The sequence below is a fragment of the Mauremys mutica genome, chromosome 9 (genome assembly GCF_020497125.1).
Source record: "Mauremys mutica isolate MM-2020 ecotype Southern chromosome 9, ASM2049712v1, whole genome shotgun sequence".
NCBI lineage: Eukaryota > Metazoa > Chordata > Testudines > Geoemydidae > Mauremys > Mauremys mutica.
This window is the reverse complement of record NC_059080.1, coordinates 49,318,075-49,342,929: the sequence shown is the minus strand read 5'-3', so window position 1 is coordinate 49,342,929 and position 24,855 is coordinate 49,318,075. Positions and strand designations below refer to the sequence as shown.

The 24,855-nt window shown below is 42.4% G+C and overlaps 1 protein-coding gene across 3 annotated transcripts in view; it reads right to left on the bottom strand.

Moving 5' to 3' along the window:
* ATG4B (autophagy related 4B cysteine peptidase) overlaps positions 1-24,855 on the bottom strand; it is a 45,042-nt gene that overhangs the window by 8,820 nt on the left and 11,367 nt on the right. For 2 of the 3 annotated variants that reach the window (XM_045030355.1, XM_045030354.1), the window contains exons 2-8: positions 22,705-22,803; positions 22,024-22,095; positions 8,280-8,378; positions 7,034-7,135; positions 5,296-5,368; positions 4,350-4,429; positions 401-597 (exon numbers count right to left, since the gene is read on the bottom strand). In XM_045030355.1, the coding sequence (XP_044886290.1) occupies positions 401-597; positions 4,350-4,429; positions 5,296-5,368; positions 7,034-7,135; positions 8,280-8,378; positions 22,024-22,095; positions 22,705-22,803 (722 nt within the window). The remainder of the gene's footprint in view (positions 1-400; positions 598-4,349; positions 4,430-5,295; positions 5,369-7,033; positions 7,136-8,279; positions 8,379-22,023; positions 22,096-22,704; positions 22,804-24,855) is intronic. The other variant, XM_045030356.1, reaches the window with a different exon arrangement.

Genomic DNA, 24,855 nt, shown 5'->3' with positions numbered 1-24,855 from the left:
CCATAGCCAGATGTGGACTTGCAGCACACAGTACTTAAAGCTCAGGCTGCTGCCAAGCAGAGACTGGCAGTCATCCTGAATGCTCTGGTGGCTTGGATTGGGTACAGACACAAGTAGGGACTGACATTAGACCATGGGTAAAATTCTCAGAAGCACCTCAATCTCATTTTCAAGAGTGACTTAACCACTTTAGCTTTTAAGTCCCATTGACTGTCAAGGAGACTTAGGCACCTAAACACCAATGTCTCTCTTGCAACTGGAACTTGGACACTTACGAACATTTTGCCCCAGAACCAGTTTTACATCTGACCTAACCAAGACTTATTCCTTGGCTCTCAGCAGTAAAACACCGGAAAGTCAGCTCGCCCATGGCCATGCCAAACAGCACTAATTCCCCTACCTTTAGTGTTTCAATATAAGCTTCATTGATATCCGTGAGCCCAAGGCGAAGAGGGATCAGCAGCACCAATGGTTTCCATTGCGACAACCTATCTGTAACCTCTGCTCCATCCGGGAACCCATTATAGAGCAGGTCTGACTCTGCAGCAGGGAACGCTGCAGCCCCAGCACACAAGAAATTGGACTTGCATAACCTTCCTACAGAAAAGGAGCACACACACACAAGCAGAAATGGTTTCAGGAAAAGCATCAAACAGCTTGAATACTTCTCCCCTAACTCTTCCCCTCTCCTTCCCCCCCCCCCCCTCAGTGCTCAACAGAAACTGCCATCTAATTTCTCAGAGCTACATGACACTTAAATAAGCAGCTGGTTTAAAGAGCAAGCACTTTGCTTGAGTTATATATTCTCTCCAGAACCCTCTGCTAAAGTTCACATTGATGTAAATTTATTTTAGAAATACTGTACATCAAGCCTTTTACACCAAAACACTTAGAACACTCATGGTATGTCTACACATCAATAAAACACTTGTGACTGGCCTGTGTCAGCTGACTTGGGCTTGCGGGGTTCGGGGTGCAGGGCTATACAACTGCAGTGCAGATATTCAGACTCAGGGTGGAGCCAGGGCTCTGGGACCCCATGAGGGGGGAGGGTTCCAAAGCCGCAACTCCAGTCCGAGCCCAAACATCTACATTGCAATTTTAGAGTCCCACAGTCTGAGCCCAAGCAGGTGTTTTATTGCTATGTAGACATACCCACAGGGATCACTTGGGGCACCATTAAAAAGAAGCCATCTTTACAGCAGCAATGCAAGAACCAGCAACTGCCCTGTGCCAGCAAGATTAAACAGTACACTTGTGAGGAGAGGCAAAACAACTATGCAATTGAAATCACAGGGAGAATTTAGGTAAAAGAATGTAAGTGCTTGAGTTGTAATTTGGTCAGGACATGGGCTGAACACAGGTCTTCTTCATCTGTAATAAGATACAAACGGAGCACTAAATAGCCACACTAAGAGTCTTACAGGGACCCTTCAGGGTGCTTAGTCTTCAAAGACAGACAACACAAGATTTCTGGCAAGTATTCTTGCCAAGGTCAGGCAGGCCAGATGAAAGGAGTCCAAGAGATAATTCCAGGGGTATCAAAAGTTGGAGTGTTCAAAAATTCTGGAACCTCAGTTAACTAAGATCCCTTAAAACAAAACACATCTGCATCAGCTCTGACAAACCATGACAGTGTCTTTACAAGCAGAAGAGTTGACTACGATTAGGGGTAGTTCAAGAAAGCTTTCAGTTCTAATACCTTTTTTCGGTTGTCTGGTTCCACAAAATAGCTTCCAAGCAATCCCAAATTTTCCACTCCATGAGACCTCCCAGCTTGCACCATACCAGTGAGGATATTGACAAGTGGAGTCTGCCTAGGAGGGTAATGTGAGGGATACTATCAACACAATGCATGCTGTGAAGTCAGGGATCATTCAGAAGCTACTTTAAGAGCCCTAAGGGGAGTGGAGGAGGGAAAACATAATTGGGAGGCACTTTACATTTCAAGGTGGCTTTGTGTTTTAACAGTGACACTTCGCACAAACAGCTGTCTATTTAGAGTACTGCACAAATACTAATCCTCACAGCACACCTGTGAGGTGAGCACTGAGTACCCCCATTTTACAGATGGCGAAACTGAGGCAGAAAGTTTAGCCAGGTTGCTGAAGGCCACCCAGCAACTCAGTGACAAACAGATTTTCCCATTACATGGGAGTTTCTGACCCCTACCCCCAATTACACTTCTCTAGGCCTTATTGCCTCACTTGCTAAGTCTACCGCTCCTTAGAAAACTGTGGTGTTATTTTATAGTACAGTGATGCAGATTAACAAATATAAAGCAAACAGAAAAGATGGCCCAAACAAGAAGCTGCAGCCATGTATGGCACAACATGTGTAAGTACTTGCAGGCATCTGCAGTTCAAGCAGGGCACTTGTTTGCCAGACCTATATCCCAACTTGACCAAGAGAAGGTGCTATAAAAGGACACACAGCATTCACAATGCATAAATGTCTAGTTGGCAGCCAGTATCAAGCGGAGTGCCCCAAGGGTTTTGTCCTGGGGCCGGTTTTGTTCAATATCTTCATTAATGATCTGGAGGATGGCATGGACTGCACTCTCAGCAAGTCTGCAGATGACACTAAACTGGGAGGAGTAGTAGGGATAGGATACGGAGGGACACCTAAACATATTAGAGGATTAGGCCAAAAGAAATCTGGTGGAGTTCAACAAGGACAAGTGCAGAGTCCTGCACTTAGGATGGAAGAATCTCATACGCTGTTTACAGAATAGGGACCGAGTGGCTAGGCAGCAGTTCTGCAGAAAAGAACCTAAGGGTTACAGTGGATGAGAAGCTGGATATGAGTCAACAGTGTGCCTTTGTTGCCAAAAAGGCTAACGGCATTTTGGACTGTGTAAGTAGGAGCAGATCGAGGGACATGATCATTCCCCTCTATTCGACATTGGTGAGGCCTCATCTGGAGTACTGTGTCCAGTTTTGGGCCCCACACTACAAGAAGGATGTGGAAAAATTGGAAAGAGTTCAGTAGAGGGCAACAAAAATGATTAGGGGGCTGGAGCACATGACTTATGAGGAGAGGCTGAGGGAACTGGGATTGTTTAGTCTGCAGAAGAGAAGAATGAGGGGGGGGATTTGATCGCTGCTTTCAACTACCTGAAATGGGGTTCCAAAGAGGATGGATCTAGACTGTTCTCAGTGGTACCAGATAATAGAACAAGGAGTAATGGTCTCAAGTTACAGTAGGGGAGGTTTAGGTTGGATATTAGGAAAAACTTTTTCACTAGGAGGGTGGTGAAGCCCTGGAATAGGTTACCTAGGGAGGTGGTGGAATCTCCTTCCTTAGAGGTTTTTAAGGTCAGACTTGACAAAGCCCTGGCTGGGATAATTTAGTTGGTGGTGGTCCTGCTTTGAGCAGGGGGTTGGACTAGATAACCTCCTAAGGTCCCTTCCAACAGTGATATTCTAGGATTCTATGGAATGGAAACATTTGGAGGCACTTGTTTGTGTCATACTAGGTATATGAATGACTGGGCAGTACAGCTTTTTGTTTGGGCTATTTGCAGACCCTTCTCTAAGGTAATTCTCCTATCTGAATCCATTTATTTTTTCACCTGCCATCACTGGGTTAGTGGACTGATCTGGCCATCCTGTAAAACTTTTTGTATTTATTCCATACCCTTGGAAGCATTATTTGGTTTTCCTTCCAAGACTTTCCTGCCAGCAGTCTGAAAATCTTGTCACTCTTATTGCAGCTATTTGCTCTGTTGCATTACAAATCACTACCTGGATTTAGCTACTTGCAACCATTCTGTGCTTTCATCCCATTTATAGTTCTAAAATTCTTTATCTTTGATCTCATGTGCTCCTTATGTCCCAGCCTCCTTTAAACTGAAACTTCCTAACAGTGCTTTGGGTTTAAGTGATTTACTCATAGCACATTCCATTTGTTGTCCCCCGTATTCATTTGGTTCCTGGGTCCAGTGGTCCCTCCTGCTAGGCTGGGGGAGGGGCCTTTAGAAGTGGGCGGGCACAACCTCCCAGGTTTTCCAATAAGGCTGTGTAGACTTCCAGGCTTGGCCCGAGCTTCAGGACCCTCCCACCCTGCAGGGTCCTAGAGCCCGGACTCTAGCCCAAGCCTAGAAGTCTACACAGCAATGAAACAGTCCAGCACCCCAAGACCTGCACACCCGAGTTGGCTGGCACAGGCTAGCCGTGGGTTTTTCTTTGCTGTGTAGGCCTACCCTTTGGTTCTAACCCACCTGGCCACGGTTTTGGAAAGGGCATTTGCTATAAGTTTGGTTATGTTATACTGCAATTGATCTTCTGGTTCCTTCCATACATCTTGCAACCAGGCCACACAACTTTGACTCCATCTGTTATACTTACTGATTTCTTCCATCACTACAGTGTTGTCCATGGCTATGTGCACTGCCAATGAGCTCCATGTATCAAAAGTGGCAAGTTTTCTACAGGAAAGAGAGAGAAGTAAATAGAGGACTAACAAGGCACTAAGCAAAGGCATGGTTTTAACAGAAGAACTTTCACTATTTCCCCTATAGTTTTCATAAAACGAGATACTGAACTAGAAAAGATACTGGCTTTCACAGTTTGTGCCAGTCCTACCTCCTCTCAGTAGAATTCACTGCAAGAATTCATAGCTTATGCCGTCAAAGCAGTGAGGGAAATGCTGTAGGGAGAGAAAATGCCTCTAACCTACAGTGGTGATTGAACAACAGTGCAGTATTATCATGTCCAATTCCTGCAGATAACAGCATACTCCCATGCAACTCTCTCCCTGGGCTCACCACCACAAAGCCCCAGTGGGAAATAACTTTTTTCTTTTTTTTAAATAAAGGTTTACGCTTTATTCTGCCACTGCATTAGTCACTCAAATGGCGAGACTGCCTCTGTCCTTGACTCTTAGGGAATACCACTGCCGTCAAGGTCTGCAAAGGCAGTCCTCAGATGTGAACACAGATTCAGAGATGTTAAACACAAGCAGCGATTCTAGCAGCAAGCCCAATACCTTGCCGGGCCTAGAGACAGATTCTTGGAGGACTGTCCTCAATTGGAGTTCACTTGTCTTTTTGGTCCACCAACCTTGGGAGCAAGGGGTAATGTCCATCTCTCTCAAGTTTTTGCCCCACTGGGATTGATTTCACAGGGAGTTGGGAGACAATTTGGTTGGGACACCACACTATTCAGCACAATTGCTTTTATACAGCACACTACATCCAGAGACTTGGGCGATGGGCTGTTTGATTGACTGAAAAGTAAAAAACTACCCCATTGCATTGCACAGAAGGAATAAAGGGTAAAGCCCAGAACTTACTTGAGCACTTGTGCAACTGTGTTTGGTCCGTACCACTGGCCTATCGATTTGCCCTCTCCAACTCCCATCTGGGCTGCACCAAGTAGACACAACCAAATTAGTCAGCAGCCTCCATCAGTTACAAAAAGGATTTTACAGGAAAAGCTACAGCTTGGGTCTGGGCTACACTAAAGGTTAGGTGAACCCAGCAACGTCTATCAGGGGTATGAAAATTCCACACTCCTGAGTGATGCAGTTAAACTGACCTACCTATCCCCAGTGTTGACAGCACTACGTCAACAGAAGAATTCTTCCATCAACTTAGCTAATGCCTCTCGGGGAAGTGGATTACCTCACACTGACAGGAGAGCCCCTCCTATCAGCATAGGTAGTGACTACACTGCAACACTACCGCTGTAGCATTGCAAGTGCAGACAAGCCCTTAGACATGCTTTGGAGTCAGATCATGCCATCTTGTCTGGGGTGTGCTGAAATCATAGCACCTCATTGTGACTATAACAATGGCCTTCCCAGTCAATTAAGAAGCCATATTAATAGGCTCCAAAAAGGAGTCTCAGCCATACTCTGCTGGAAGCAAGATCGGTTCAGGGCTCAGGAACAAGACAAAGGCAATTCCTAAAAAGGCTAAGAACTGCAGATGCTTCAGAGGAAATACTATTTAGAAGCAATTCTATTTAAACGATGCCTGATTGTTCCTGCCACTGTTCCTGCTGTCTAACTAGGAGTGCAGGTGCTTAGCTCCTCCCAAAAAACAGGCCCGTTGCCATTTTTGGTTTGCTTTTCCTTCATCCTTAGAACACTTGCACCCAGACAGGATCTTTGTAGAGTTCATGAGCATCTCCTGCTCATTTCCCCACCTGATGCAATCTTCTTGCTTGCAAGATTCCTATGTAGCTGCTGTGGGCATGACTGTTGTCATATTCTCTCTCCCGTCTTGAGACGGGCAAGTACAAGGGAGATAAAGATACTGGCATTAGGCTGACAGGATTTTCATGTCACAAATCCTTCAACTCTTAAATCAATAACCTTAGTTTTAGGTTTCAGAGTAGCAGCCATGTTAGTCTGTATCCGCAAAAAGAACAGGAGTACTTGTGGCACCTTAAAGACTAACAAATTTATTTTAGCATGAGCTTTAGTGAGCTGCAGCTCACTTCTTCGGATGCATAGAATGCATATAAATATCCCCTGTCTGTGTGTTCCATTCTATGCATCCGAAGAAGTGAGCTGCAGCTCACGAAAGCTCATGCTAAAATAAATTTGTTGTCTTTAAGGTGCCACAAGTACTCCTGTTCTTCTTAGTTTTAGGCAACACCACATAGGAAGCAGTGCTGTATAGATTTCATTCATACACAGCAGCACAAATACATAGAAGCTGATCTGAACACACTTTACTACAGCCCTTGGCAAATAATTTGTACATCAATCTCGCACAAGTAGGGTACTTCTGAAGTTGCTATGCTACTAAAATAAACCTGAAGAATCTGTTGCTGTTCTGTAACATTCAGGGAAACCCAGGGCAGGACGCTTCTATCTAGGGGGGGAGGGATAGCTCAGTGGTTTGAGCATTGGCTTGATAAACCCAGGATTGTGAGTTCAATCCACTTCGGGATCTGGGGCAAAAATCAGTACTTGGTCCTGCTAGTGAAGGCAGTGGAATGGACTCGATGACCTTTCAGGGTCCCTTCCAGTTCTATGAGATAGGTAAGAGGCAGCTGTAGATAAATAAATGGAGATATACCTATCTGGTGGATGGAGTAGTAGCTGTCTTTTTTGTCAATGAAGGCATTAAGTATGTTGAAGTAATTATCCGTCTGCCTCTTCCCTTTTTCCCACCTCCAATCTAAGAGATACAGGGGGAAAAATAGGTTATATACTAGTATACTTCTCCACATGTCACTGCTTAGTAGGATTTCCTTAAAGCTATGAGTCAGAAGTCTTATTGCTAGGGACCTGTGAAGATCCCAAAAAAGGACCACATTTAACACAAGTAAAAGGGTCTTTTCAGAGGTGGGAATTGAAGGCATGGTAAAAATCAATTCCAGAACATGCATTGACCCTTCTCTGTCAGGATGCATTGGCTCCCAAGGAGAGGGAATACCAATGTGAAAAATCTCAAACACCCCTAAAATCCTGCAAGCGTGAAAGAACATTGGAATTTCTAGTGCCCAGAAAGTCATTGAAGAAGTGGGGCAGTTGGTTTGGGAAGGACAGGATGCCAGTGCCACAAGGCATCTCCTGCCAATCCACAGACGTTTAGCAGCAGCCACAGAGGAGACCATGTATCACAAAGTGTCAGCTGGCTACAGGTGTCACTTCTAGAAAGGTGGGATTCAGGGAGAGACCTGAAGGCATCTCAGTAGAAGGTTAAAAAATAAAACTAACAGCTGCTTATCACACAGCAATTTTAACCAGTGTAAACGTTTCAGGCATGTAAGCCTGGGAAGTTTGGGGCTCTCTTAGCTAGCCCTTTCGGGGGTCTCAAACACAAAATGTCATTCTGCTCATCTTGGTGGATGGGGAAGAGTTTGCAGTAATTTAAAAAAGCTCAGCAAACAAAACCACAGTCTAACAGCCAATAGAATATCTGCAGGCTGCCATAGCAATAAATCCAAACGCTAGGGTGTTTTCCACCCCAGAATTACATGATCTTGTCTCCAAACACCCACTGGTACAAGGGAAAGCAAGCTGCTCCACTGGTGCAGAAGAATTTACAAGAACATTTTTTACTGGCTAGCACAGCCCTTGCCAATTGTCCATACAGATTTATTGATTCTGATTTGGAAGGAAGAGATGCTAGTGAAACTCACTGGGATGTTTCCATTGGGGCTGCTTCATCATCTAGCTCTTCAGGTGAGAAGAGCTAGGGAAACTTTACATGGAGCCCACAGCAATTTCAAGTTGTGCCCTCTCTCTTTGTTGCCCTAACAAGTCCACCATCATTTGGACTGGCTCTGGACACCTCCCTTAAAAATGCAATGATTTACCTCTGCCTAAGTGCCGGCAGACCAATGCCTGAGCGAAGATCATCTGACCACACCTCAACATGCAGCCCCAGCCAGTATCAGACGTGGGGCCTGTTCCTCCTGTAGCCAAGCAAAACATTCAGAACAGAATGTAAGGGTTAGACCAGCTGTCTAGTCACAGTGCAATACAATGGCAGGTGAGGGAGGGAGAACTTGGAGCTCTCTAGGTATGCAAGGTGAGTGTTATGACAACAGAGACTCATCCGTCAGACAATGATGCTGAGGAATAAATACAGATTTGAGAGGCAAACCCTACCACTGGACTTTTAAGAAAAATAAAGCCAGGCACTTACAGAAGACGGGGTGACTTTCAAGTAAATATGCAATTCAGACTGGGGAATGAGACATGGGATCACACCAGCCCTCAGGCATGGGTCTGTGAACAAGTCTCCAGCTCAAGCTACCAGAAACCTATTTATTTATTTCAGCTAAAGGTGTTTTATGGACTATTCTCCCCATAATCTTCACCCAGATCCTACACCTGCTAAGGCACTTCACCATGAAAACATGGCGAGGACTCTCCACAGCTGCTGATGGCTAGACAAGGTTCCCAAGTGAATATAGAAATAAGCCAAAAGACAAAGGGTAATTAGGCTGTTGGTTCGTGTTATCGGTATGCAGAGGCTAAAAGCCAAAAGACTTTAAAAGCACATCCTATGGCAGAACTTCAAAGAAAGCTGCCACTTCCCCTCCCAGGCAAGGCCATTGCACGGCCAGCTGTTAAGATAAAGTTTAGAATGCTGAGAGTGACCAGAACTAGTGGGCTGGTTTTACAGACTCAGCTGCTCCTTAATACACCGGTAGCATGAAATTTTTCAACTATTTTCTCTTCTCTCTGGTCACTTTATATCCAGGGTGTAGGGAGACAGAAAGTAAAAAAGCCAAAGAGGAGATCCTCCAGAGGTCACCACCCAGACTCATGCCAATATGTTAGATCAATTTCTCCTATTTGGTCAGCAGAGCTCTCCTTTAACCAGGCTGGTGGTCTGTCACTTACAGAGGACTCAAAAACATGCTAGGTGATGTACAGAACAAATGCATTGCCCTTGTCTTCAAAAATTTGCAATCAAATTTTAGATGTCACAATGGATGGGAGCAGCCAACAATGGAGAGGGTAGCAGGGAGATGGGGTGAGAACAAGGTTTACAGCAGTAAGAAGATCAAATGGTTACTTGAGTATAGCATGGGCACATCTTGGGGCTTCCTTGGAAAGTCATTGCTTGCATGGAAGCAGCATAGAAAAAGGTGCAGAGATGAGAATGGAAACGAGTGAAAGCGCAGTTGAAGCATACATTTAAAGAGTTGTGGAAGCTTGTTGGGCCACAGGGACTTTATCTCGTGCTTCCCCTAGGTACTTTTTTGGGGGTCCCTGCTGTTTCACTAATAGAGGAGGAAGTTTGCATCTGTGGTCTTGCTACTATCTACTGTAAACTGGGATAACATTAGTCAAGTTCATAAATTAAGCCTGCAGAAGTTTAAGTTAACTGATATTCAGGGGAACAGAGACACAAGGGGGGGGTGAGGTAATCTTTTTTTATTGGACCAACTTCTGTTGGTGAGAGACAACTTTCGAGCCATGCAGAGCTCTTCTTCACGTTCTCTTCTTCTGCCATCCCTGCCTCAAAGAATTTTCACAACAATGCTGAAACCACTCACAATGACCACATCCCCACCAACAATCATAAGAAAAAAAAATAATCATCTGATTGGGCACCACAGAGCAGATGAAACTGCACTCATGATCATTACATTGATTGCTTCAGGGAAAAAAATTGACTGCAAAATCCTTAAATATCACATCCGCCGTAATCTCTCCACTACTAAGAGGACACCAATACAGTCCATGAAATCTAACCACAAGATAACGAACAAGCCAGCAGATCAAGCCACGGTAGTCCTCAACTGTGATGTCATCGATAAGGCCAACTGACAACTCCCCACCACCACCTACTATAAAGAACTGAAAGACAACTGCACACCACAATTTACCCAGGAACTTAGGGATATCATCAAATCCTTCCCAAAACAACTTCAAGAGAGACTCTACAACTTCGCCCCCCAGAAACCCACCCCAGGGACCTTCTACATTCTTCCCAAGAATACACAAACAAGAGAACCCAGACAGATCCATCATATCTGGCCACAACACTCTTACTTTAGGAATATTGGAACTCACAGAAACCATCCTCAAATCACTCACCAAACAAAAGACCAGCATCCTCGAGGACACAAACTCCACAACATTAACAACCACCCTCAGAACACCATCCTCACCACCATGGATGTCATTTCCCTATACAACATCTCTCACAATGATGGCATAGCTGCCTACGTCAAATATTCACAGGACAATAGACAACCCTCAGATATCCACCCCAAACACATCGCCAAACTCATTCATTCCATCCTCACCCACAACAATTCTATATTCAACAAACACACACTTTCTCCAAACCATGGGAACAGCCCTGGTTACTAGGATGGCACCCCAATATGCCAACCCCTTCACGGGCTACCTTGAATAAAAATGTCTGGACAAATGTACCACAAAACCAATGGCACAAAAATTGATGATCTTTTCATCTTCTGGACAGATGGCTTAAACTCCCTTATAGATTTCCACCACAACTTCAACAACCACTACACGTCCATTAAACTCTTTCTGGAACACTCCCACATTAGTATCAACTTCCTGGATAACAACCAGCTTCAGCAATGGAATCCTGCAGACAACCAGACAAGAAACCCACAGACCACCACACCCACCTTCATAGATCTAATGACAACCCTTAATACAGCAAGAAATCTGTTATCTACAGCCAGACACTCAGATACCACAGAATATGCTATGAGGAGAAAGTCCGGGATATACACCTTAACACAGGGGTCCCCAACCCCCGGTCCGCGGCCCAAACCGGGCCGCGAACCCTGCGGGAGGTCTACCCGAGCCGCGGGACGAGCGCTCCCTCCGCAGTCATGCCTGCGGGAGGTCCGCTGCTCCCGGGGCTCCGGTGGACCTCCCGCAGGCATGACTGCGGGCGGTCCAGCTGAGCCGCGCGACCAGCGAACCGTCCGCAGTCATGCCTGCGGCAGCTCAACCGGAGCCGGTGGACCTCCCGCAGGCACGCCTGCGGGCGGTCCAGCTGAGCCGCGGGACGAGCGCTCCCTCCGCAGGCATGACCGGTCCCTGGTCCTGAAAAGGTTGGGGACCCCTGCCTTAACACACTTAAAACTGCCTTCACCAAAACAAGGACATTCCACCAGAGAAGTAGATCGCATCATGGAATGGGCCACCCAAATACTCAGGACAGACCCTGCTTCAATACAGAAATAAACCCCCCTAGTCATCACCTACCACCCCATACTGAAACCCATATGGGGTATCATCATACTACAATCCATACTCAATGGGGATCCCATCCTGAAAGACATCTGTCCTGAACCCCTACTTCTATTCTAGCATTCAAACAACCCCCCAAACTCTCCAAGCTCATCATCAGAAACAAGCTCCCCATAGACCAAAACATACCAACTCAAAGCAGCACCATCCCCTGCCAGAACAGATGCAAAATCTGTAGACATAGCTCCACAGCTAAAATGATCAACACCCACCCCCCAACATATCTTTCAAGACCCATGGATCCTACACATGCCTATCACAACATGGAGAGTTGGCAGTTTTTCAAAGGGACACTATTAAGGGCCCGAAAGCAAGCTATTCCGCTGGGTAGGAAAGATAGAAAATGTGGCAAAAGACCACCTTGGCTTAACCACAAAATCTTGCATGATCTAAAAAATAAAAAGGAGTCATATAAAAAATGGAAACTAGGACAGATTACAAAAGGATGAATATAGGCAAACACAGGAATGCAGGGGCAAGATTAGAAAGGCAAAGGTACAAAATGAGCTCAAACTTGCTATGGGAATAAAGGGAAACAAGACGACTTTTTATCAATACATTAGAAGCAAGAGGAAGACCAAGGACAGGGTAGGCCCACTGCTCAGTGAGGAGGGAGAAACAGTAACAGGAAACTTGGAAATGGCAGAGATGCTTAATGACTTCTTTGTTTTGGTCTTCACCGAGAAGTCTGAAGGAATGCCTAACATAGTGAATGCTTATGGGAAGGGGGTAGGTTTAGAAGATAAAATAAAAAAGAACAAAGTTAAAAATCACTTAGAAAAGTTAGATGCCTGCAAGTCACCAGGGCCTGATGAAATGCATCCTAGAATACTCAAGGAGCTAATAGAGGAGGTATCCGAGCCTCTAGCTATTATCTTTGGAAAATCATGGGAGACGGGAGAGATTCCAGAAGACTGGAAAAGGGCAAATATAGTGCCCATCTATAAAAAGGGAAATAAAAACAACCCAGGAAACTACAGACCAGTTAGTTTAACTTATGTGCCAGGAAGATAATGGAGCAAATAATTAAGGAAATCATCGGCAAACACTTGCAAGGTGGTAAGGTGATAGGTAATAGCCAGCATGGATTTGTAAAGAACAAATCATGTCAAACCAATCTGATAGCTTTCTTTGATAGGATAACGAGTCTTGTGGATAAGGGAGAAGCGGTGGATGTGGTATACCTAGACTTTAGTAAGGCATTTGATACGGTCTCGCATGATATTCTTATCGATAAACTAGGCAAATACAATTTAGATGGGGCTACTATAAGGTGGGTGCATAACTGGCTGGATAACCATAGTCAGAGAGTAGTTATTAATGGTTCCCAATCCTGCTGGAAAGGTATAACAAGCGAGGTTCCGCAGGGGTCTGTTTTGGGACCGGCTTTGTTCAATATCTTCATCAACGACTTAGATGTTGGCATAGAAATTATGCTTATTAAGTTTGCAGATGATACCAAACTGGGAGGGACTGCAACTGCTTTGGAGGACAGGGTCATAATTCAAAATGATCTGGACAAATTGGAGAAATGGTCTGAGGTAAACTGGATGAAGTTTAATAAAGACAAATGCAAAGTGCTCCACTTAGGAAGGAAAATCAGTTTCACACATATAGAATGGGAAGAGACTGTCTAGGAAGGAGTACGGCAGAAAAGGATCTAGGGGTTATAGTGGACCACAAGCTAAATATGAGTCAACAGTGTGATGCTGTTGCAAAAAAAGCAAACGTGATTCTGGGATGCATTAACAGGTGTGTTGTGAGCAAGACACGAGAAGTCATTCTTCCGCTCTACTCTGCGCTGGTTAGGCCTCAACTGGAGTATTGTGTCCAGTTCTGGGCACCGCATTTCAAGAAAGATGTGGAGAAATTGGAGAGGGTCCAGAGAAGAGCAACAAGAATGACCGAAGGTCTTGAGAACATGACCTACGAAGGAAGGCTGAAAGAATTGGGTTTGTTTAGTTTGGAAAAGAGAAGACTGAGAGGGGACATGATAGCAGTTTTCAGGTATCTAAAAGGGTATCATCAGGAGGAGGGAGAAAACTTGTTCACATTAGCCTCTAAGGATAGAACAAGAAGCAATGGGCTTAAACTGCAGCAAGGGAGGTTTAGGTTGGACATTAGGAAAAAGTTCCTAACTGTCAGGGTGGTTAAACACTGGAATAAATTGCCTAGGGAGGTTGTGGAATCTCCATCTCTGGAGATATTTAAAAGTAGGTTAGATAAATGTCTATCAGGGATGGTCTAGACAGTATTTGGTCCTGCCATGAGGGCAGGGGACTGGACTCGATGACCTCTCGAGGTCCCTTCCAGTGCTAGAGTCTATGAATCTATGAACATGTGGTATACCTCATTCAGTGCACTAAATGCCCCAACCATCACCATGTGGGTGAAACCCATCACTACGCTCTCGAATGAACTTACACAGGAAAATGATAAGACAAAACACCCTATCACCTGTGGGTGAACACTTTTCATCAGGGCTTTGGAGCGGAGCCCGGAGCAGCGGAGCTGCAGCAAAGCTCCAAAGCCCTTCTTTTCACAATGCGATCAATCATTCTATATCTGACCTATCAGTCCTCATCCTCAAAGGAAACCTTCACAAACACTTGCAAAAGATGAGCCTGGGATCTTAAATTCATTACTCTGCTAAACACTAAAAATCATGGACTGAACAGACAAACTGGATTTATAGTTTATTACAACAATCTGTAACCCACTAACCCCCTCTTTTTGTCCTATGATTGCAGAGGTGTTATGGGGCCACTTCACTTTAAGATGGTCCCTTAGAATGTGCTAACTACTTACACTAAATGATCTGTTCCACCTTGCATTTAGCTGTGACACGTGGAGTACCTTTCCCAGACCTGCAAAAGAGCTCTGTGTGGCTCGAAAGCTTGTCTCTTTCCCTGCAACAGAAGTTGGTCCAATAACAGATATTACCTCACACCCCTTGTGTCTCTAATATCTTGGGACTGACACAGCTACAACTATGCTGCATTCAGGGGAACAAGTTAAGTTCATCTAGGGTTTGTTTAATTTACACAGAGAGGTTGAGATCAGATTGAGACTTGCTAAAACATTAGCTAACCCTGATCTAACCTCAACCTTTTCCCTAGTGTAGACATAGAAGTGAAAGGGATTAACCTCTGTACTCAGTCAATGTTAACCTCCAGGAATCAATCTAAGCTTCAATGCAATCAGCTAGCCTGTATTAAATTGTGTCTGCAGTAGGTGTTAAGGAATGTTTCAAATCCCATTAAATAACTGATTTTAAAGAATTGGAAGAGTAGACTATTCTGTACCATTGTTTCTAGCTCAAAATTCCAGATGTTTTGAGAAGTCTTATTTCTGAGTCAATAAACCACTATTCCATTGGAAGGGCACAGATATATAATTCCATTTGCACACTATTCGGAACCCCCCTGATTTCCGTCCCATTTTTATATATAAAATTACACAAGAAGAAAACAACAGAATCATCTTCAGGAAGAGAACCCATGAAAACTAGCCTTTGATCCAAAGGAGAATTTTCATTCTATCATGACAGTTCATCCCGTTTGCACATATTCCTAGTATGTTAAACACAAATCCATGGTAGATGCTTTAAGGTTCAATTTCTTTATTCCACCTCTAGCTTTTATCTCAGCTCTTTGCTTCAGTTTGAGTACAATACAAATCACATACAGATGTTTTATTTTCTATTTTGTATTACTTTTGTGTTAAACACAAGAATTCTTCCAGCAATGGAATGTATGTTCTCCTACATACATCTTTGGGTTTTTTTTTTAATCTATTGTATCAATAGTTGCCTTATTTCCAGGTGTCAAGGTTCCTCCCCCACTCTGAACTTTAGGGTACAGATGTGGGGACCTGCATGGACACTTCTAAGCTTAATTACAAGCTTAGATCCGGTAACACTGCCACCAGCCGGAATTTCAATGTCTGGCACACTCCCTGTTCCCCCAAAACTTTCCCCTCCCTGGATAGCCTTAAGGCTTTTCCACCAAGTCCCTGGTGATACCGATCCAACCCCTTGGATCTTAACACAAGGAGAAATTAACCATTCCCCCCTTCTCTCCCCCACCAACTCCTGGTGAGTCCAGACCCAATTCCCTGGGATCTTAAAACAAGAAAGAAAAAAAATCAATCAGGTTCTTAAAAAGAAAACTTTTAATTAAAGAAAAAGGTAAAAATCATCTCTGTAAAATCAGGATGGAAAATATTTTACAGGGTAATCAGATTCTTATGACCCAGAGGAACACCCCCCCCCATGTAGCCTTAGGTTCAAAGTTACAGCAAACAGAGGTAAAATCCTCTCAGCAAAAAGGAACATTTACAAGCTGAGAAAACAAAAATAAGACTAACATGCCTTGCCTGGCTATACTTACAAGTCTGAAACATGAAAGACTGATTCAGAAAGATTTGGAGAGCCTGGATTGATGTCTGGTCCCTCTCAGTCCCGAGAACGAACAACCCCCAAAACAAAGAGCACAAAACAAAAACTTCCCTCCACCAAGATTTGAAAGTATCTTGTCCCCTTATTGGTCCTCTGGTCAGGTGTCAGCCAGGCTTACTGAGCTTCTTAACCCTTTACAGGTAAAAGAGACATTAACCCTTAACTATCTGTTTATGACACCAGGAGAAACAAATTTAGTTACAGCAAGTGCATCAAGCATTAACTATTCTATCTACCAGTAAAATTTGGAGTATTCAACTCTCTATGAAGTGGAAATAACCCAATACTGTATTTGTAGGGATTGATAAGAACTTATTAACCGGGTGGATAAAAATTAATGTTTTCTTTTAAAAAATAGGTTTTTTCCTCAAAAAGCATTTTATCAAAAAATCTGATCTAAAGATTGTTTTAATTAAGATACGTTATAGCTCAAAGATATCTCATCATGGAATAGGGATTATAAATTCTAATTCTATAGTATGAGACAACATATTCATGTAATGTTTAATAAAAATTTTGTAAAGGAGTTCAAATAGTTCACAGATTAGGGACCCAATTTTATGGGGTTCCAGGGGCTTTTGTATAGATTATTTAGGTTAATCTTTCTATCTATCCAATGGGAGTCAGTGCTCAGTCTAGAAGATATCATCAGAGATGCTTAGTTTTGCAGTTCTCAAACTGTGGATTTGTGTCTCCAGAGATAACATGCTTATTAACAGCAAAAATGTTTTAAATAAATAAATAATATATAGAGGTGAGAAATAACAGACCTCAACCCTATTGTCCCTCTGCAAATTTGGGTATATAGAGTCAATCCCTTACCTTTCTCTAAAAGTGCAAAATTTCAAAAAGTTCAATGAATAGAAGATTGTTGGGCGGCGGAATAGATCTGGACAAGGAGAAGAAGTCTGGAGATAAATGTCAGAAGGGAGGGACAGGCAGTAGAAAAAAGTGAAACTGTTTGAGCAGCGTATTCCAGAAGTCTTGAGATCTTTCTGAGTGTAGCCTTCATTGATTTGAGATCTACCATATCATTCTCTCACTAGAAGGGAAAACCTATAATGGCAGCAGGCCATAAAAGAGACCCAGTTTGGGACTATTTTAATGAAGTTCCTCTACCTGTGGGTAAGACAGGCATGCGTGCAAAATGCAAACAGTGCAACAAAGAAATGCAAGGCCTGGCTGCTGAATGAAACAACATAATGAGAAGTGCTCCTTCTCAGGAGGAAGCTGCGTTGAAGATGATGAAAGCAACATGTCTGAACACGCAGGATCTTCAGGTTGGTCAACTTTTTTATTTCATACTTCGGTCTTAAGGACTGCCAGTCTTCCTTATGGACTATTCTTGAATTCTCATGTTTGAGCAAAAAATATATAGTTAGTACCATAGAGTAACATCATTTTAGATGCAGTTGCAATAAAAAATAAATAGCTGAAATAGGTAGATCTTCCTTTTACAATTTCACCTTTAAAGTAGTACTGACTGTGAATGCAATGAGCAATACTAAATGAGCAATATGGTAATAATAATTAAATAACTGCATTGACTTATTTTGTTTAGGAGAATCCATCCTCAACATACAGGATTCTGAAGACTATCTACCTTCAAGATCACCATCATTTTCTATAATTTCAGAGTTATCTGCCAATGATAGTGTTTCAGTCACATCATGTATGGCACATATCCACGAAAGCTTATGCTCAAATAAATTTGTTAGTCTCTAAGGTGCCACAAGTACTCCTGTTCTTTTTGAGTACATCACCTGTAGCAAAATGGAAAAAAAAAATCCCTATCATCCAGAAACAACCATAGATAAGTTTGTGATAAAACCCAGCAGATTACAAAAAGAGGCAATTGATGAAAAAATTGCCCGGTTTATGCAACAAACTCTCTTTTCCATATGACTGAACCATGTTAATGAAGTGTGGGTTCTCAGTCATTAAGACCAGGATACAGTCCACCCAGAGCAGATGTCATAGGCAAATTGCTGGATAAAGTGTATGAAAGAGAAATTGAGCAGTGTGCAAAAGATCTAGAGGGTGAAATTGTTAACCTGTGTGGATGGGTGGAGCAATATCCACAATGATCCTGTTGTATGTGCTTGTGTGACAACAGAAGAAGGGAATGTCTCCTTACAGAAACAATTGATACATCAGGAAATGCACAGACAGCAGAATACTTGCAAGCAGTAGCAGTAAAAGCTATAACAAACTGTAGGAAAAAAATTCAAATGTCTAGTATGCAGCTTGGTCACAGACAATGCTGAAAATGTATCCAAGATGAGAAAAAAAAATTATTAGAAGAGAGTCCCAAGCTAATAAACATACGGTTGCAGTGCTCATTTGATGCACCTCCTAGCCAAAGGCTTCAGTGTTCAAGAAATAAAGGCTAATGTTGTTGAAATTGCAAAATACTTCCGTAACAACCACTTTGCAGCAGCTGCTCTGAAAAAAGTGGGAGGAACCAAGCTAATTCTCCCACAAGACATGTGATGGAACTCAGTAGTGGACTGTTTTGAGCACTATATCGAGAACTGGCCTAATCTGATGACAGTTTGTGAACAATATCGTGAAAAAAATAGATGGCACTGTCGCAGCCAAAGTTCTCAACATTGGGCTTAAGAGAAATGTTGAACACATGCTGAGTACCCTGAAGCCTATTTCTGTAGCCTTGAACAAAATGCAGGGAAATAGCTGTTTTATTGCTGACGCTGTTGAAATGTGGAAGGAACTGAGTGATATCTTAAAAAGAGAAATATGCAATGACAGAGTTAAATTACAAGCATTAAAAAAAACAAACGGGACAAACACTATCTCCAGCTCATTTTCTTGAAAATATTCTCAATACTCGGTACCAGGGTCAAACCTTAACTGCTGGAGAAGAGAAGTTGGCTATGGCATGGACATCCAGCAAACATCCCTCCATAATACCAACTACAATAAACTTCAGAGCTAAGGGTGAACCATTCAAAAAAATGTTTGCTGATAATGTTTTAAAGAAAGTCATACCAGTGACTTAAGCATTTGGATTCAGAGATTGTTGAAGTGATAATCTCACTTTTGACAGCAGTAGCTTCTTCTGCCAGTGTAGAAAGAATATTTTTTTCCAATTGGACTAATTCATTCCAAATTGAGAAATCGTTTGGGACCTGAAAAAGCAGGAAAGCTAGTTTCTCTTTTCCAAATTATGAACGAACAGGAAAATGAAGGCGAAGATGACTGAGTTAGCTACCGAAGCCAATATTTTAAGTTTCTCATGTTGACCTGGCGGACAGTCGACAAAATATTTAAAAATAAATGAATAAATTTAACTATTGTAGTTAGAAACAATTTTAACAAAAACAAACCTGATTTTAAAAACTTGAATGTTTAACTAAATTCAAATATCAGAGGGGTAGCCATGTTAGTCTGGATCTGTAAAAGCAGCAAAGAAGCCTGTGGCACCTTATAGACTAACAGACATTTTGCAGCATAAGCTTTCGTGGGTGAATACCCACTTCTTCGGATGCAAACTTTGCATCTGAAAAAGTGGGTATTCACCCACGAAAGTTCATGCTGCAAAACGTCTGTTAGTCTATAAGGTGCCACAGGCTTCTTTGCTGCTTTAACTAAATTCAAAAATTCATATGCTTGTTTTGTTAAATTATATGTTTGCTGTTGAAGAAAAAAAACAATACATAACGTTGTTGTTTTAGTTAAATAAAACAATTTAAATGTCTGTTTGATGATGTTCTCCTCCTAATACAGCATGGCAAGAAAATCCTTCAAATATTAATGATTAACTTGTTGAATTGGAGATATTTATGAAGTCATTGGGAGGTTAACTATCTGTTTCAATTACATCTCTACCTCAATATAACGCTGTCCTCAGGAGCCAAAAAAAAATCTTACCGCATTATAGGTGAAACCATGTTATATTGAACTTGCTTTGATCTGCTGGAGCACGCAGCCCCACCCCCCCGGAGCACTGCTTTACCACGTTATATCCGAATTCGTGTTATAACAGGTCATGTTATATCGGCGTAGAGGTGTACCTTTGATAAATAAAATAACCAATCATTTATTTTCTGATATAGCTGTAAAATTAATCTGAAAAGTTTTCAAAAATAAATCACTTTAAAAATGTATAATGTGTACCTTCTAAAAATGAAACCTACATCTATCTCCGAGTTGTGAAGAATATGTGTTAAGGTTATAACAACCAACAAGAATGCACTTTTATGTAGAAATCCATGATTACATCAAGTCTTCCTGACTAGTGATTTAAATCAAATCCACCTTGCTTATGAAGAAAAGAAAATTGGTTCAGTTATTAGAAGGATTTAAGATAATTTGATTCAGAAAGATCACCTACAAAATTAACGTTAGCTACCTGCCCTTTCTGGAAGTCTGGATTACCATTTAGAAGCAACACTGCAGGGTTGCCTCAAAAACGGGGCTCAGGACACCAATTTGGCATTGCCTAGGGTGTTGAATGTTTTTCCAAACTGCTAAGAAATGCCTAAGCACATAGAGGGTTTTGTAGAATCTTCTGAGTCCACCTCTGTTTTTAATATAACAATTATTCCAGAGCTTTTAGCCAGCTGAGACTATTTCTGAAATAGTTTTAGTGTTCAGTGGGGCCTGCTGGCCCAGCAATAATTAGGAGAGTCCAGCATGCAGATATCATGTTGTTTATGATCCCAGAGAAAAACAAGAACATTGAGAGCTAATATTTTTAACAGGAGCTCTACAAGTTGTATGTGATCACCTGGACCAGAGATAGGAAGTGTGGTAGCATATTTATTTTAAACATTGTTTCTCCAGAAAGGATACATTGTTCAGTTTTCTGTAGTTTTTCTAGCATAGTTGTTCTAGTTTCAGATATTCCCTTCATGCCCTAATAAAAGCCTTACTTGAAAAAATTAATTTAGAAAAATATTAGTACATTTTAAAGGAGTCCTATCCAGTCCTACTTGGTCAAGAGGATGAGACCAAAAGGAAATTTATGGACAAAGAAGATTCGGGGATACTCAGAACTATCGGGAAAGAAAAGCCCACCAAGAGAAAAAGCACAGCATATTTCACAACAGCAGGCTGCTTTCAGAATGCACATCACAGCTAGAAGATGCCTGGGAGTATAAAGTTTTCTACATAGAAGAAATAAGAGGCAACATCCTTCCTCTCTGAAAAAAGGGCTAGTCTCCAGTTTGTGCTCTTCAGCACCTCTTCTCTGTGGCGTTTATCTGGCCCCTGTTAATGGAGTATCTGAGCACCTCAGTCATTAATGGAATTATCCTCACAATACCCCGGTAAGGCAGAGCAGTGATATTCTCAACATTGTACAGGTAGGGAACTGAGGCAGAGAGCAGCTGAGGTGGTCAAGGAAACACAGGGAATCTATGGAAGAACAAGGAATTGAACGTGTATCTCCCAAGTCCCAGGCTAGCATCCTAACCACTGGGCCTTCCACTTCCCTCTTATGGCAAAGTAGTACACTTCCTCCACATCCATCAGTGCCCAAGATGTAACCAAATGTTAATAAGAGGCCAGGGATCGGTGCTAAATGCAGTGGCTTTGGCAGGTGCTCGTCTCACACCTTGGGAAGTTACCTTAGCACTGCACTAGGTTGTTGTTCACAGTTCAGGTATCTCTTTAAAATGGTGTTTTCTGAAAGCACTCCAGTACTTTACTGCCACTCCACTGCACTTCAGATGCTTATTTCTCACGAGATGGCACCCTGAACATATTCCAGATCCAAAGTCTAGTGAGGTCAATGGAAATGTTCCCGTTGGGTCAGGCCCTAAGAGACAAGCCAGACTCCTTTACAGTATAGTTATTTTGTTAACTGTATCTATGCTACTTACCAATGGCAGGAAAGTTCTTTCTGTATGTGAACCAAAGCCGAGATGTCACATCCAACAGGATCTCCTCTTTCTCTGAAGAATTTTCAGAAATAAACACATATGTAACATCCCTGAGAAAGGCACCAACCCTACCTAAATCCCCATCACTTAATAACTTTCACTTATGAAAGTGCCTGGCTTGATAGGAGCAGGGGACTATTGCATGAAGGATGGACCAGTCAAAGATCCCGCCTACAGGGCAGGAGAGGCCTGGGAAGAAAAAACAGAGCCATGTTTGGGGAAAGCAGTCTTTACTACTTCAGTCTCTCCTTTCCAGTGTTAGTCTTCCCTAGCTTTAAGCATCACAACCCTGTATCTCCAGCCAGGAAAGTGGAAGGAGAGGGTGTTCTACAACCCCTGTAGCCAAAAAAAAAAAAAGACAATTTTCTCTAAAAATGCAGCAGGAGTGTCTGAAGGCAGCAGGAAAGGCTATCCTGACAACATGCAGGGGAACACACAACTGCATGTACTGTAAGCAGAATGCCTATAATCTAGCAAGCAGGGCTGCACTTCTTCAGGATGCTACTTAGAAAAAGCTGGGATGATGTAAGAGTTCAAAACACTACATGGGCTAGTTAGATGTATGTAAAGCCCTCAGGCCCTGAAAAGCACTGCGTAAGTACTAGCATGTGAGTGAATTACCTGTGAATACACTGTATGTTCTCCCCAGTATCCAAACAGGCTCTTTGGTCTCAGGGAAGTCTTCATACTCAAACCTGAGAGTATCATAGGTCAGAGTAGCTGGTGAGAAACAGAAAACACACAGAAATCACATGCATTGTGGTTTGTTTTTTTCTGGTTTAAAATAATGTAAGATATAGTAATACAGGATGGATCACTCACAATTCTAATGTTATAGTAACATGCATACATGTTGAGCAGCTGGTCTGAGCTCTGGTAAGAGCTCTATTGATCACATTAATAATAAATACCACCTAGCTCTTATATAAATGCATTTCATCAGTCGATCTCGAAGCACTTTATAAAGGTGCTCAGTATCATTCCCATTTTACAAATGGGGAAACTGAGGCACAGAGTGGGGAAACGAGTTGCCAATATCACCCAGTTGGGCTATTAATAGAGTCAGGAACAGAACGCAGGTCTCTCTCCTAAGTCTCAATTCTGTGCTCTACCCATTAGACCACAGTGCTTTGATGAAATCAGCAAGCTATGAAAAATTACTACATCAATGAGGAAAAGCTCAGGATTGAACCAAAACACAGGAATTGCCAAACTTGATCAGACCCAAGTTCCATCTAGCCCAGTACCCTGTCTCTGACAGTGGCCAGTATCAACTGCTTCAGAGGAAGGTGTAAGAACCCTGCAACAGGCAGATGTGGTATAATCTGCCCCTTCCCAACACAGGCCTCAACCTGGTCTCTAACAATATGAGACTGGTTTAAACCCTGAAGCAGGAGGTTGAATATCCTTCTGGAATTTCCAGGTTTGTTAATAACAAGTCCCTTCTTTCCAGAGTACATGTTTTTTGGTGGTGCACTGAGAAGCCTAGGATTAAATTAACATAGATACTAAATACCCCTCTCAAAGACAATCAGTCCCTTCTGAGGGTTCTAAAAATTGCTCCTTTGTTAGACTCAAACATGCAGAAGTCTTTTTGCTTTAAAAAAAAAAAAAAAAAGTCTGCAGGGTGGGGAAAAGGTGAGACGATGTTCTTTTATCCACGTCACACGATAAGTCATGGGAAACAATGGGAGCTATGCTGAGGCATCCAATCTAGAGTTGCAGGCATATATAGGATCCATTCTACTAGTTTCCTTCAAAACATAACCTTGCTCAGTACTTAAAGATCTGTCTTTTCTAACATAAGTATCCAACTCTGATTGTGCATTACAGAATAATCCAGCAGTGTAGTCTATTGCAAGGCATTCCCAATCAGGGCTGTGGTCCTCTCCACAGGAGTGAACAAGCAAGCTGTTGGGAGCTTCTGTACAATGTTTTAGTGGAAACAGGGCTCCACTACGTGCCTTGGGAACAGTTGATCAGAGCTTCAAGGAAAATGCTCCTAATAAAGTGTGTCAGAAGATTCAGTTCAAATCACTTTTTACTTGCACATGTTATTCTTGAATAAGCTTGAGCAAGCTACACATCAAATTGTAACAGCTTTACTTAGTTCTGCTGTACAGACAAGATATTCTCAGCAGCTATTTTAGCTGACACAAGATTCAATAAATTACCCAGTGATAGGGCTGACATGAACACCACCCAGCACACTCCATTTCCCTCTGTAACTGGGGGTGTAACCTCTTAGCTTCCTGGTGTGACTCAGTGGCCATTTCTGAGTCACCACCTGTGCTGCAGATTTCACTGTCCTTCATTCTAATTTTATGAGTAGAATTCAATATACATAAATTCAGTTTTCCCTGATCTTAGAAATTGGTGGCTTATCACCACTGCATTTCGGGCTTGCCTACACTTGAAGGTTAGTTTGGATTAAGTTAGGTTATGAATTTAAAATACAATAGATATTTGTGAACAACACTGTTTAGACAAGCCCTCAGCCTTGCTAAGTGTTACCCCAGTTTTACAGGTGTGGTCAATAACTCCTCTACAGTTTGTGCTAAGAAAACACACAGAGGGTCACAGAATTCTACTCCTCCTTTTAGCCATATATGTTAATCTATTTTACATTAAAAAAACAAGCCAAAGAAGATGTTTTTGTCAATGAGACCCCACAGGTCTCACTTAGATCTTCTGCCCCCTGGTCTGCCCCCTGGTCTTTCTAACCTGGAATATCATGATCTGAGTGTCAAAGGGAAAACAAAAGCAGCAGAA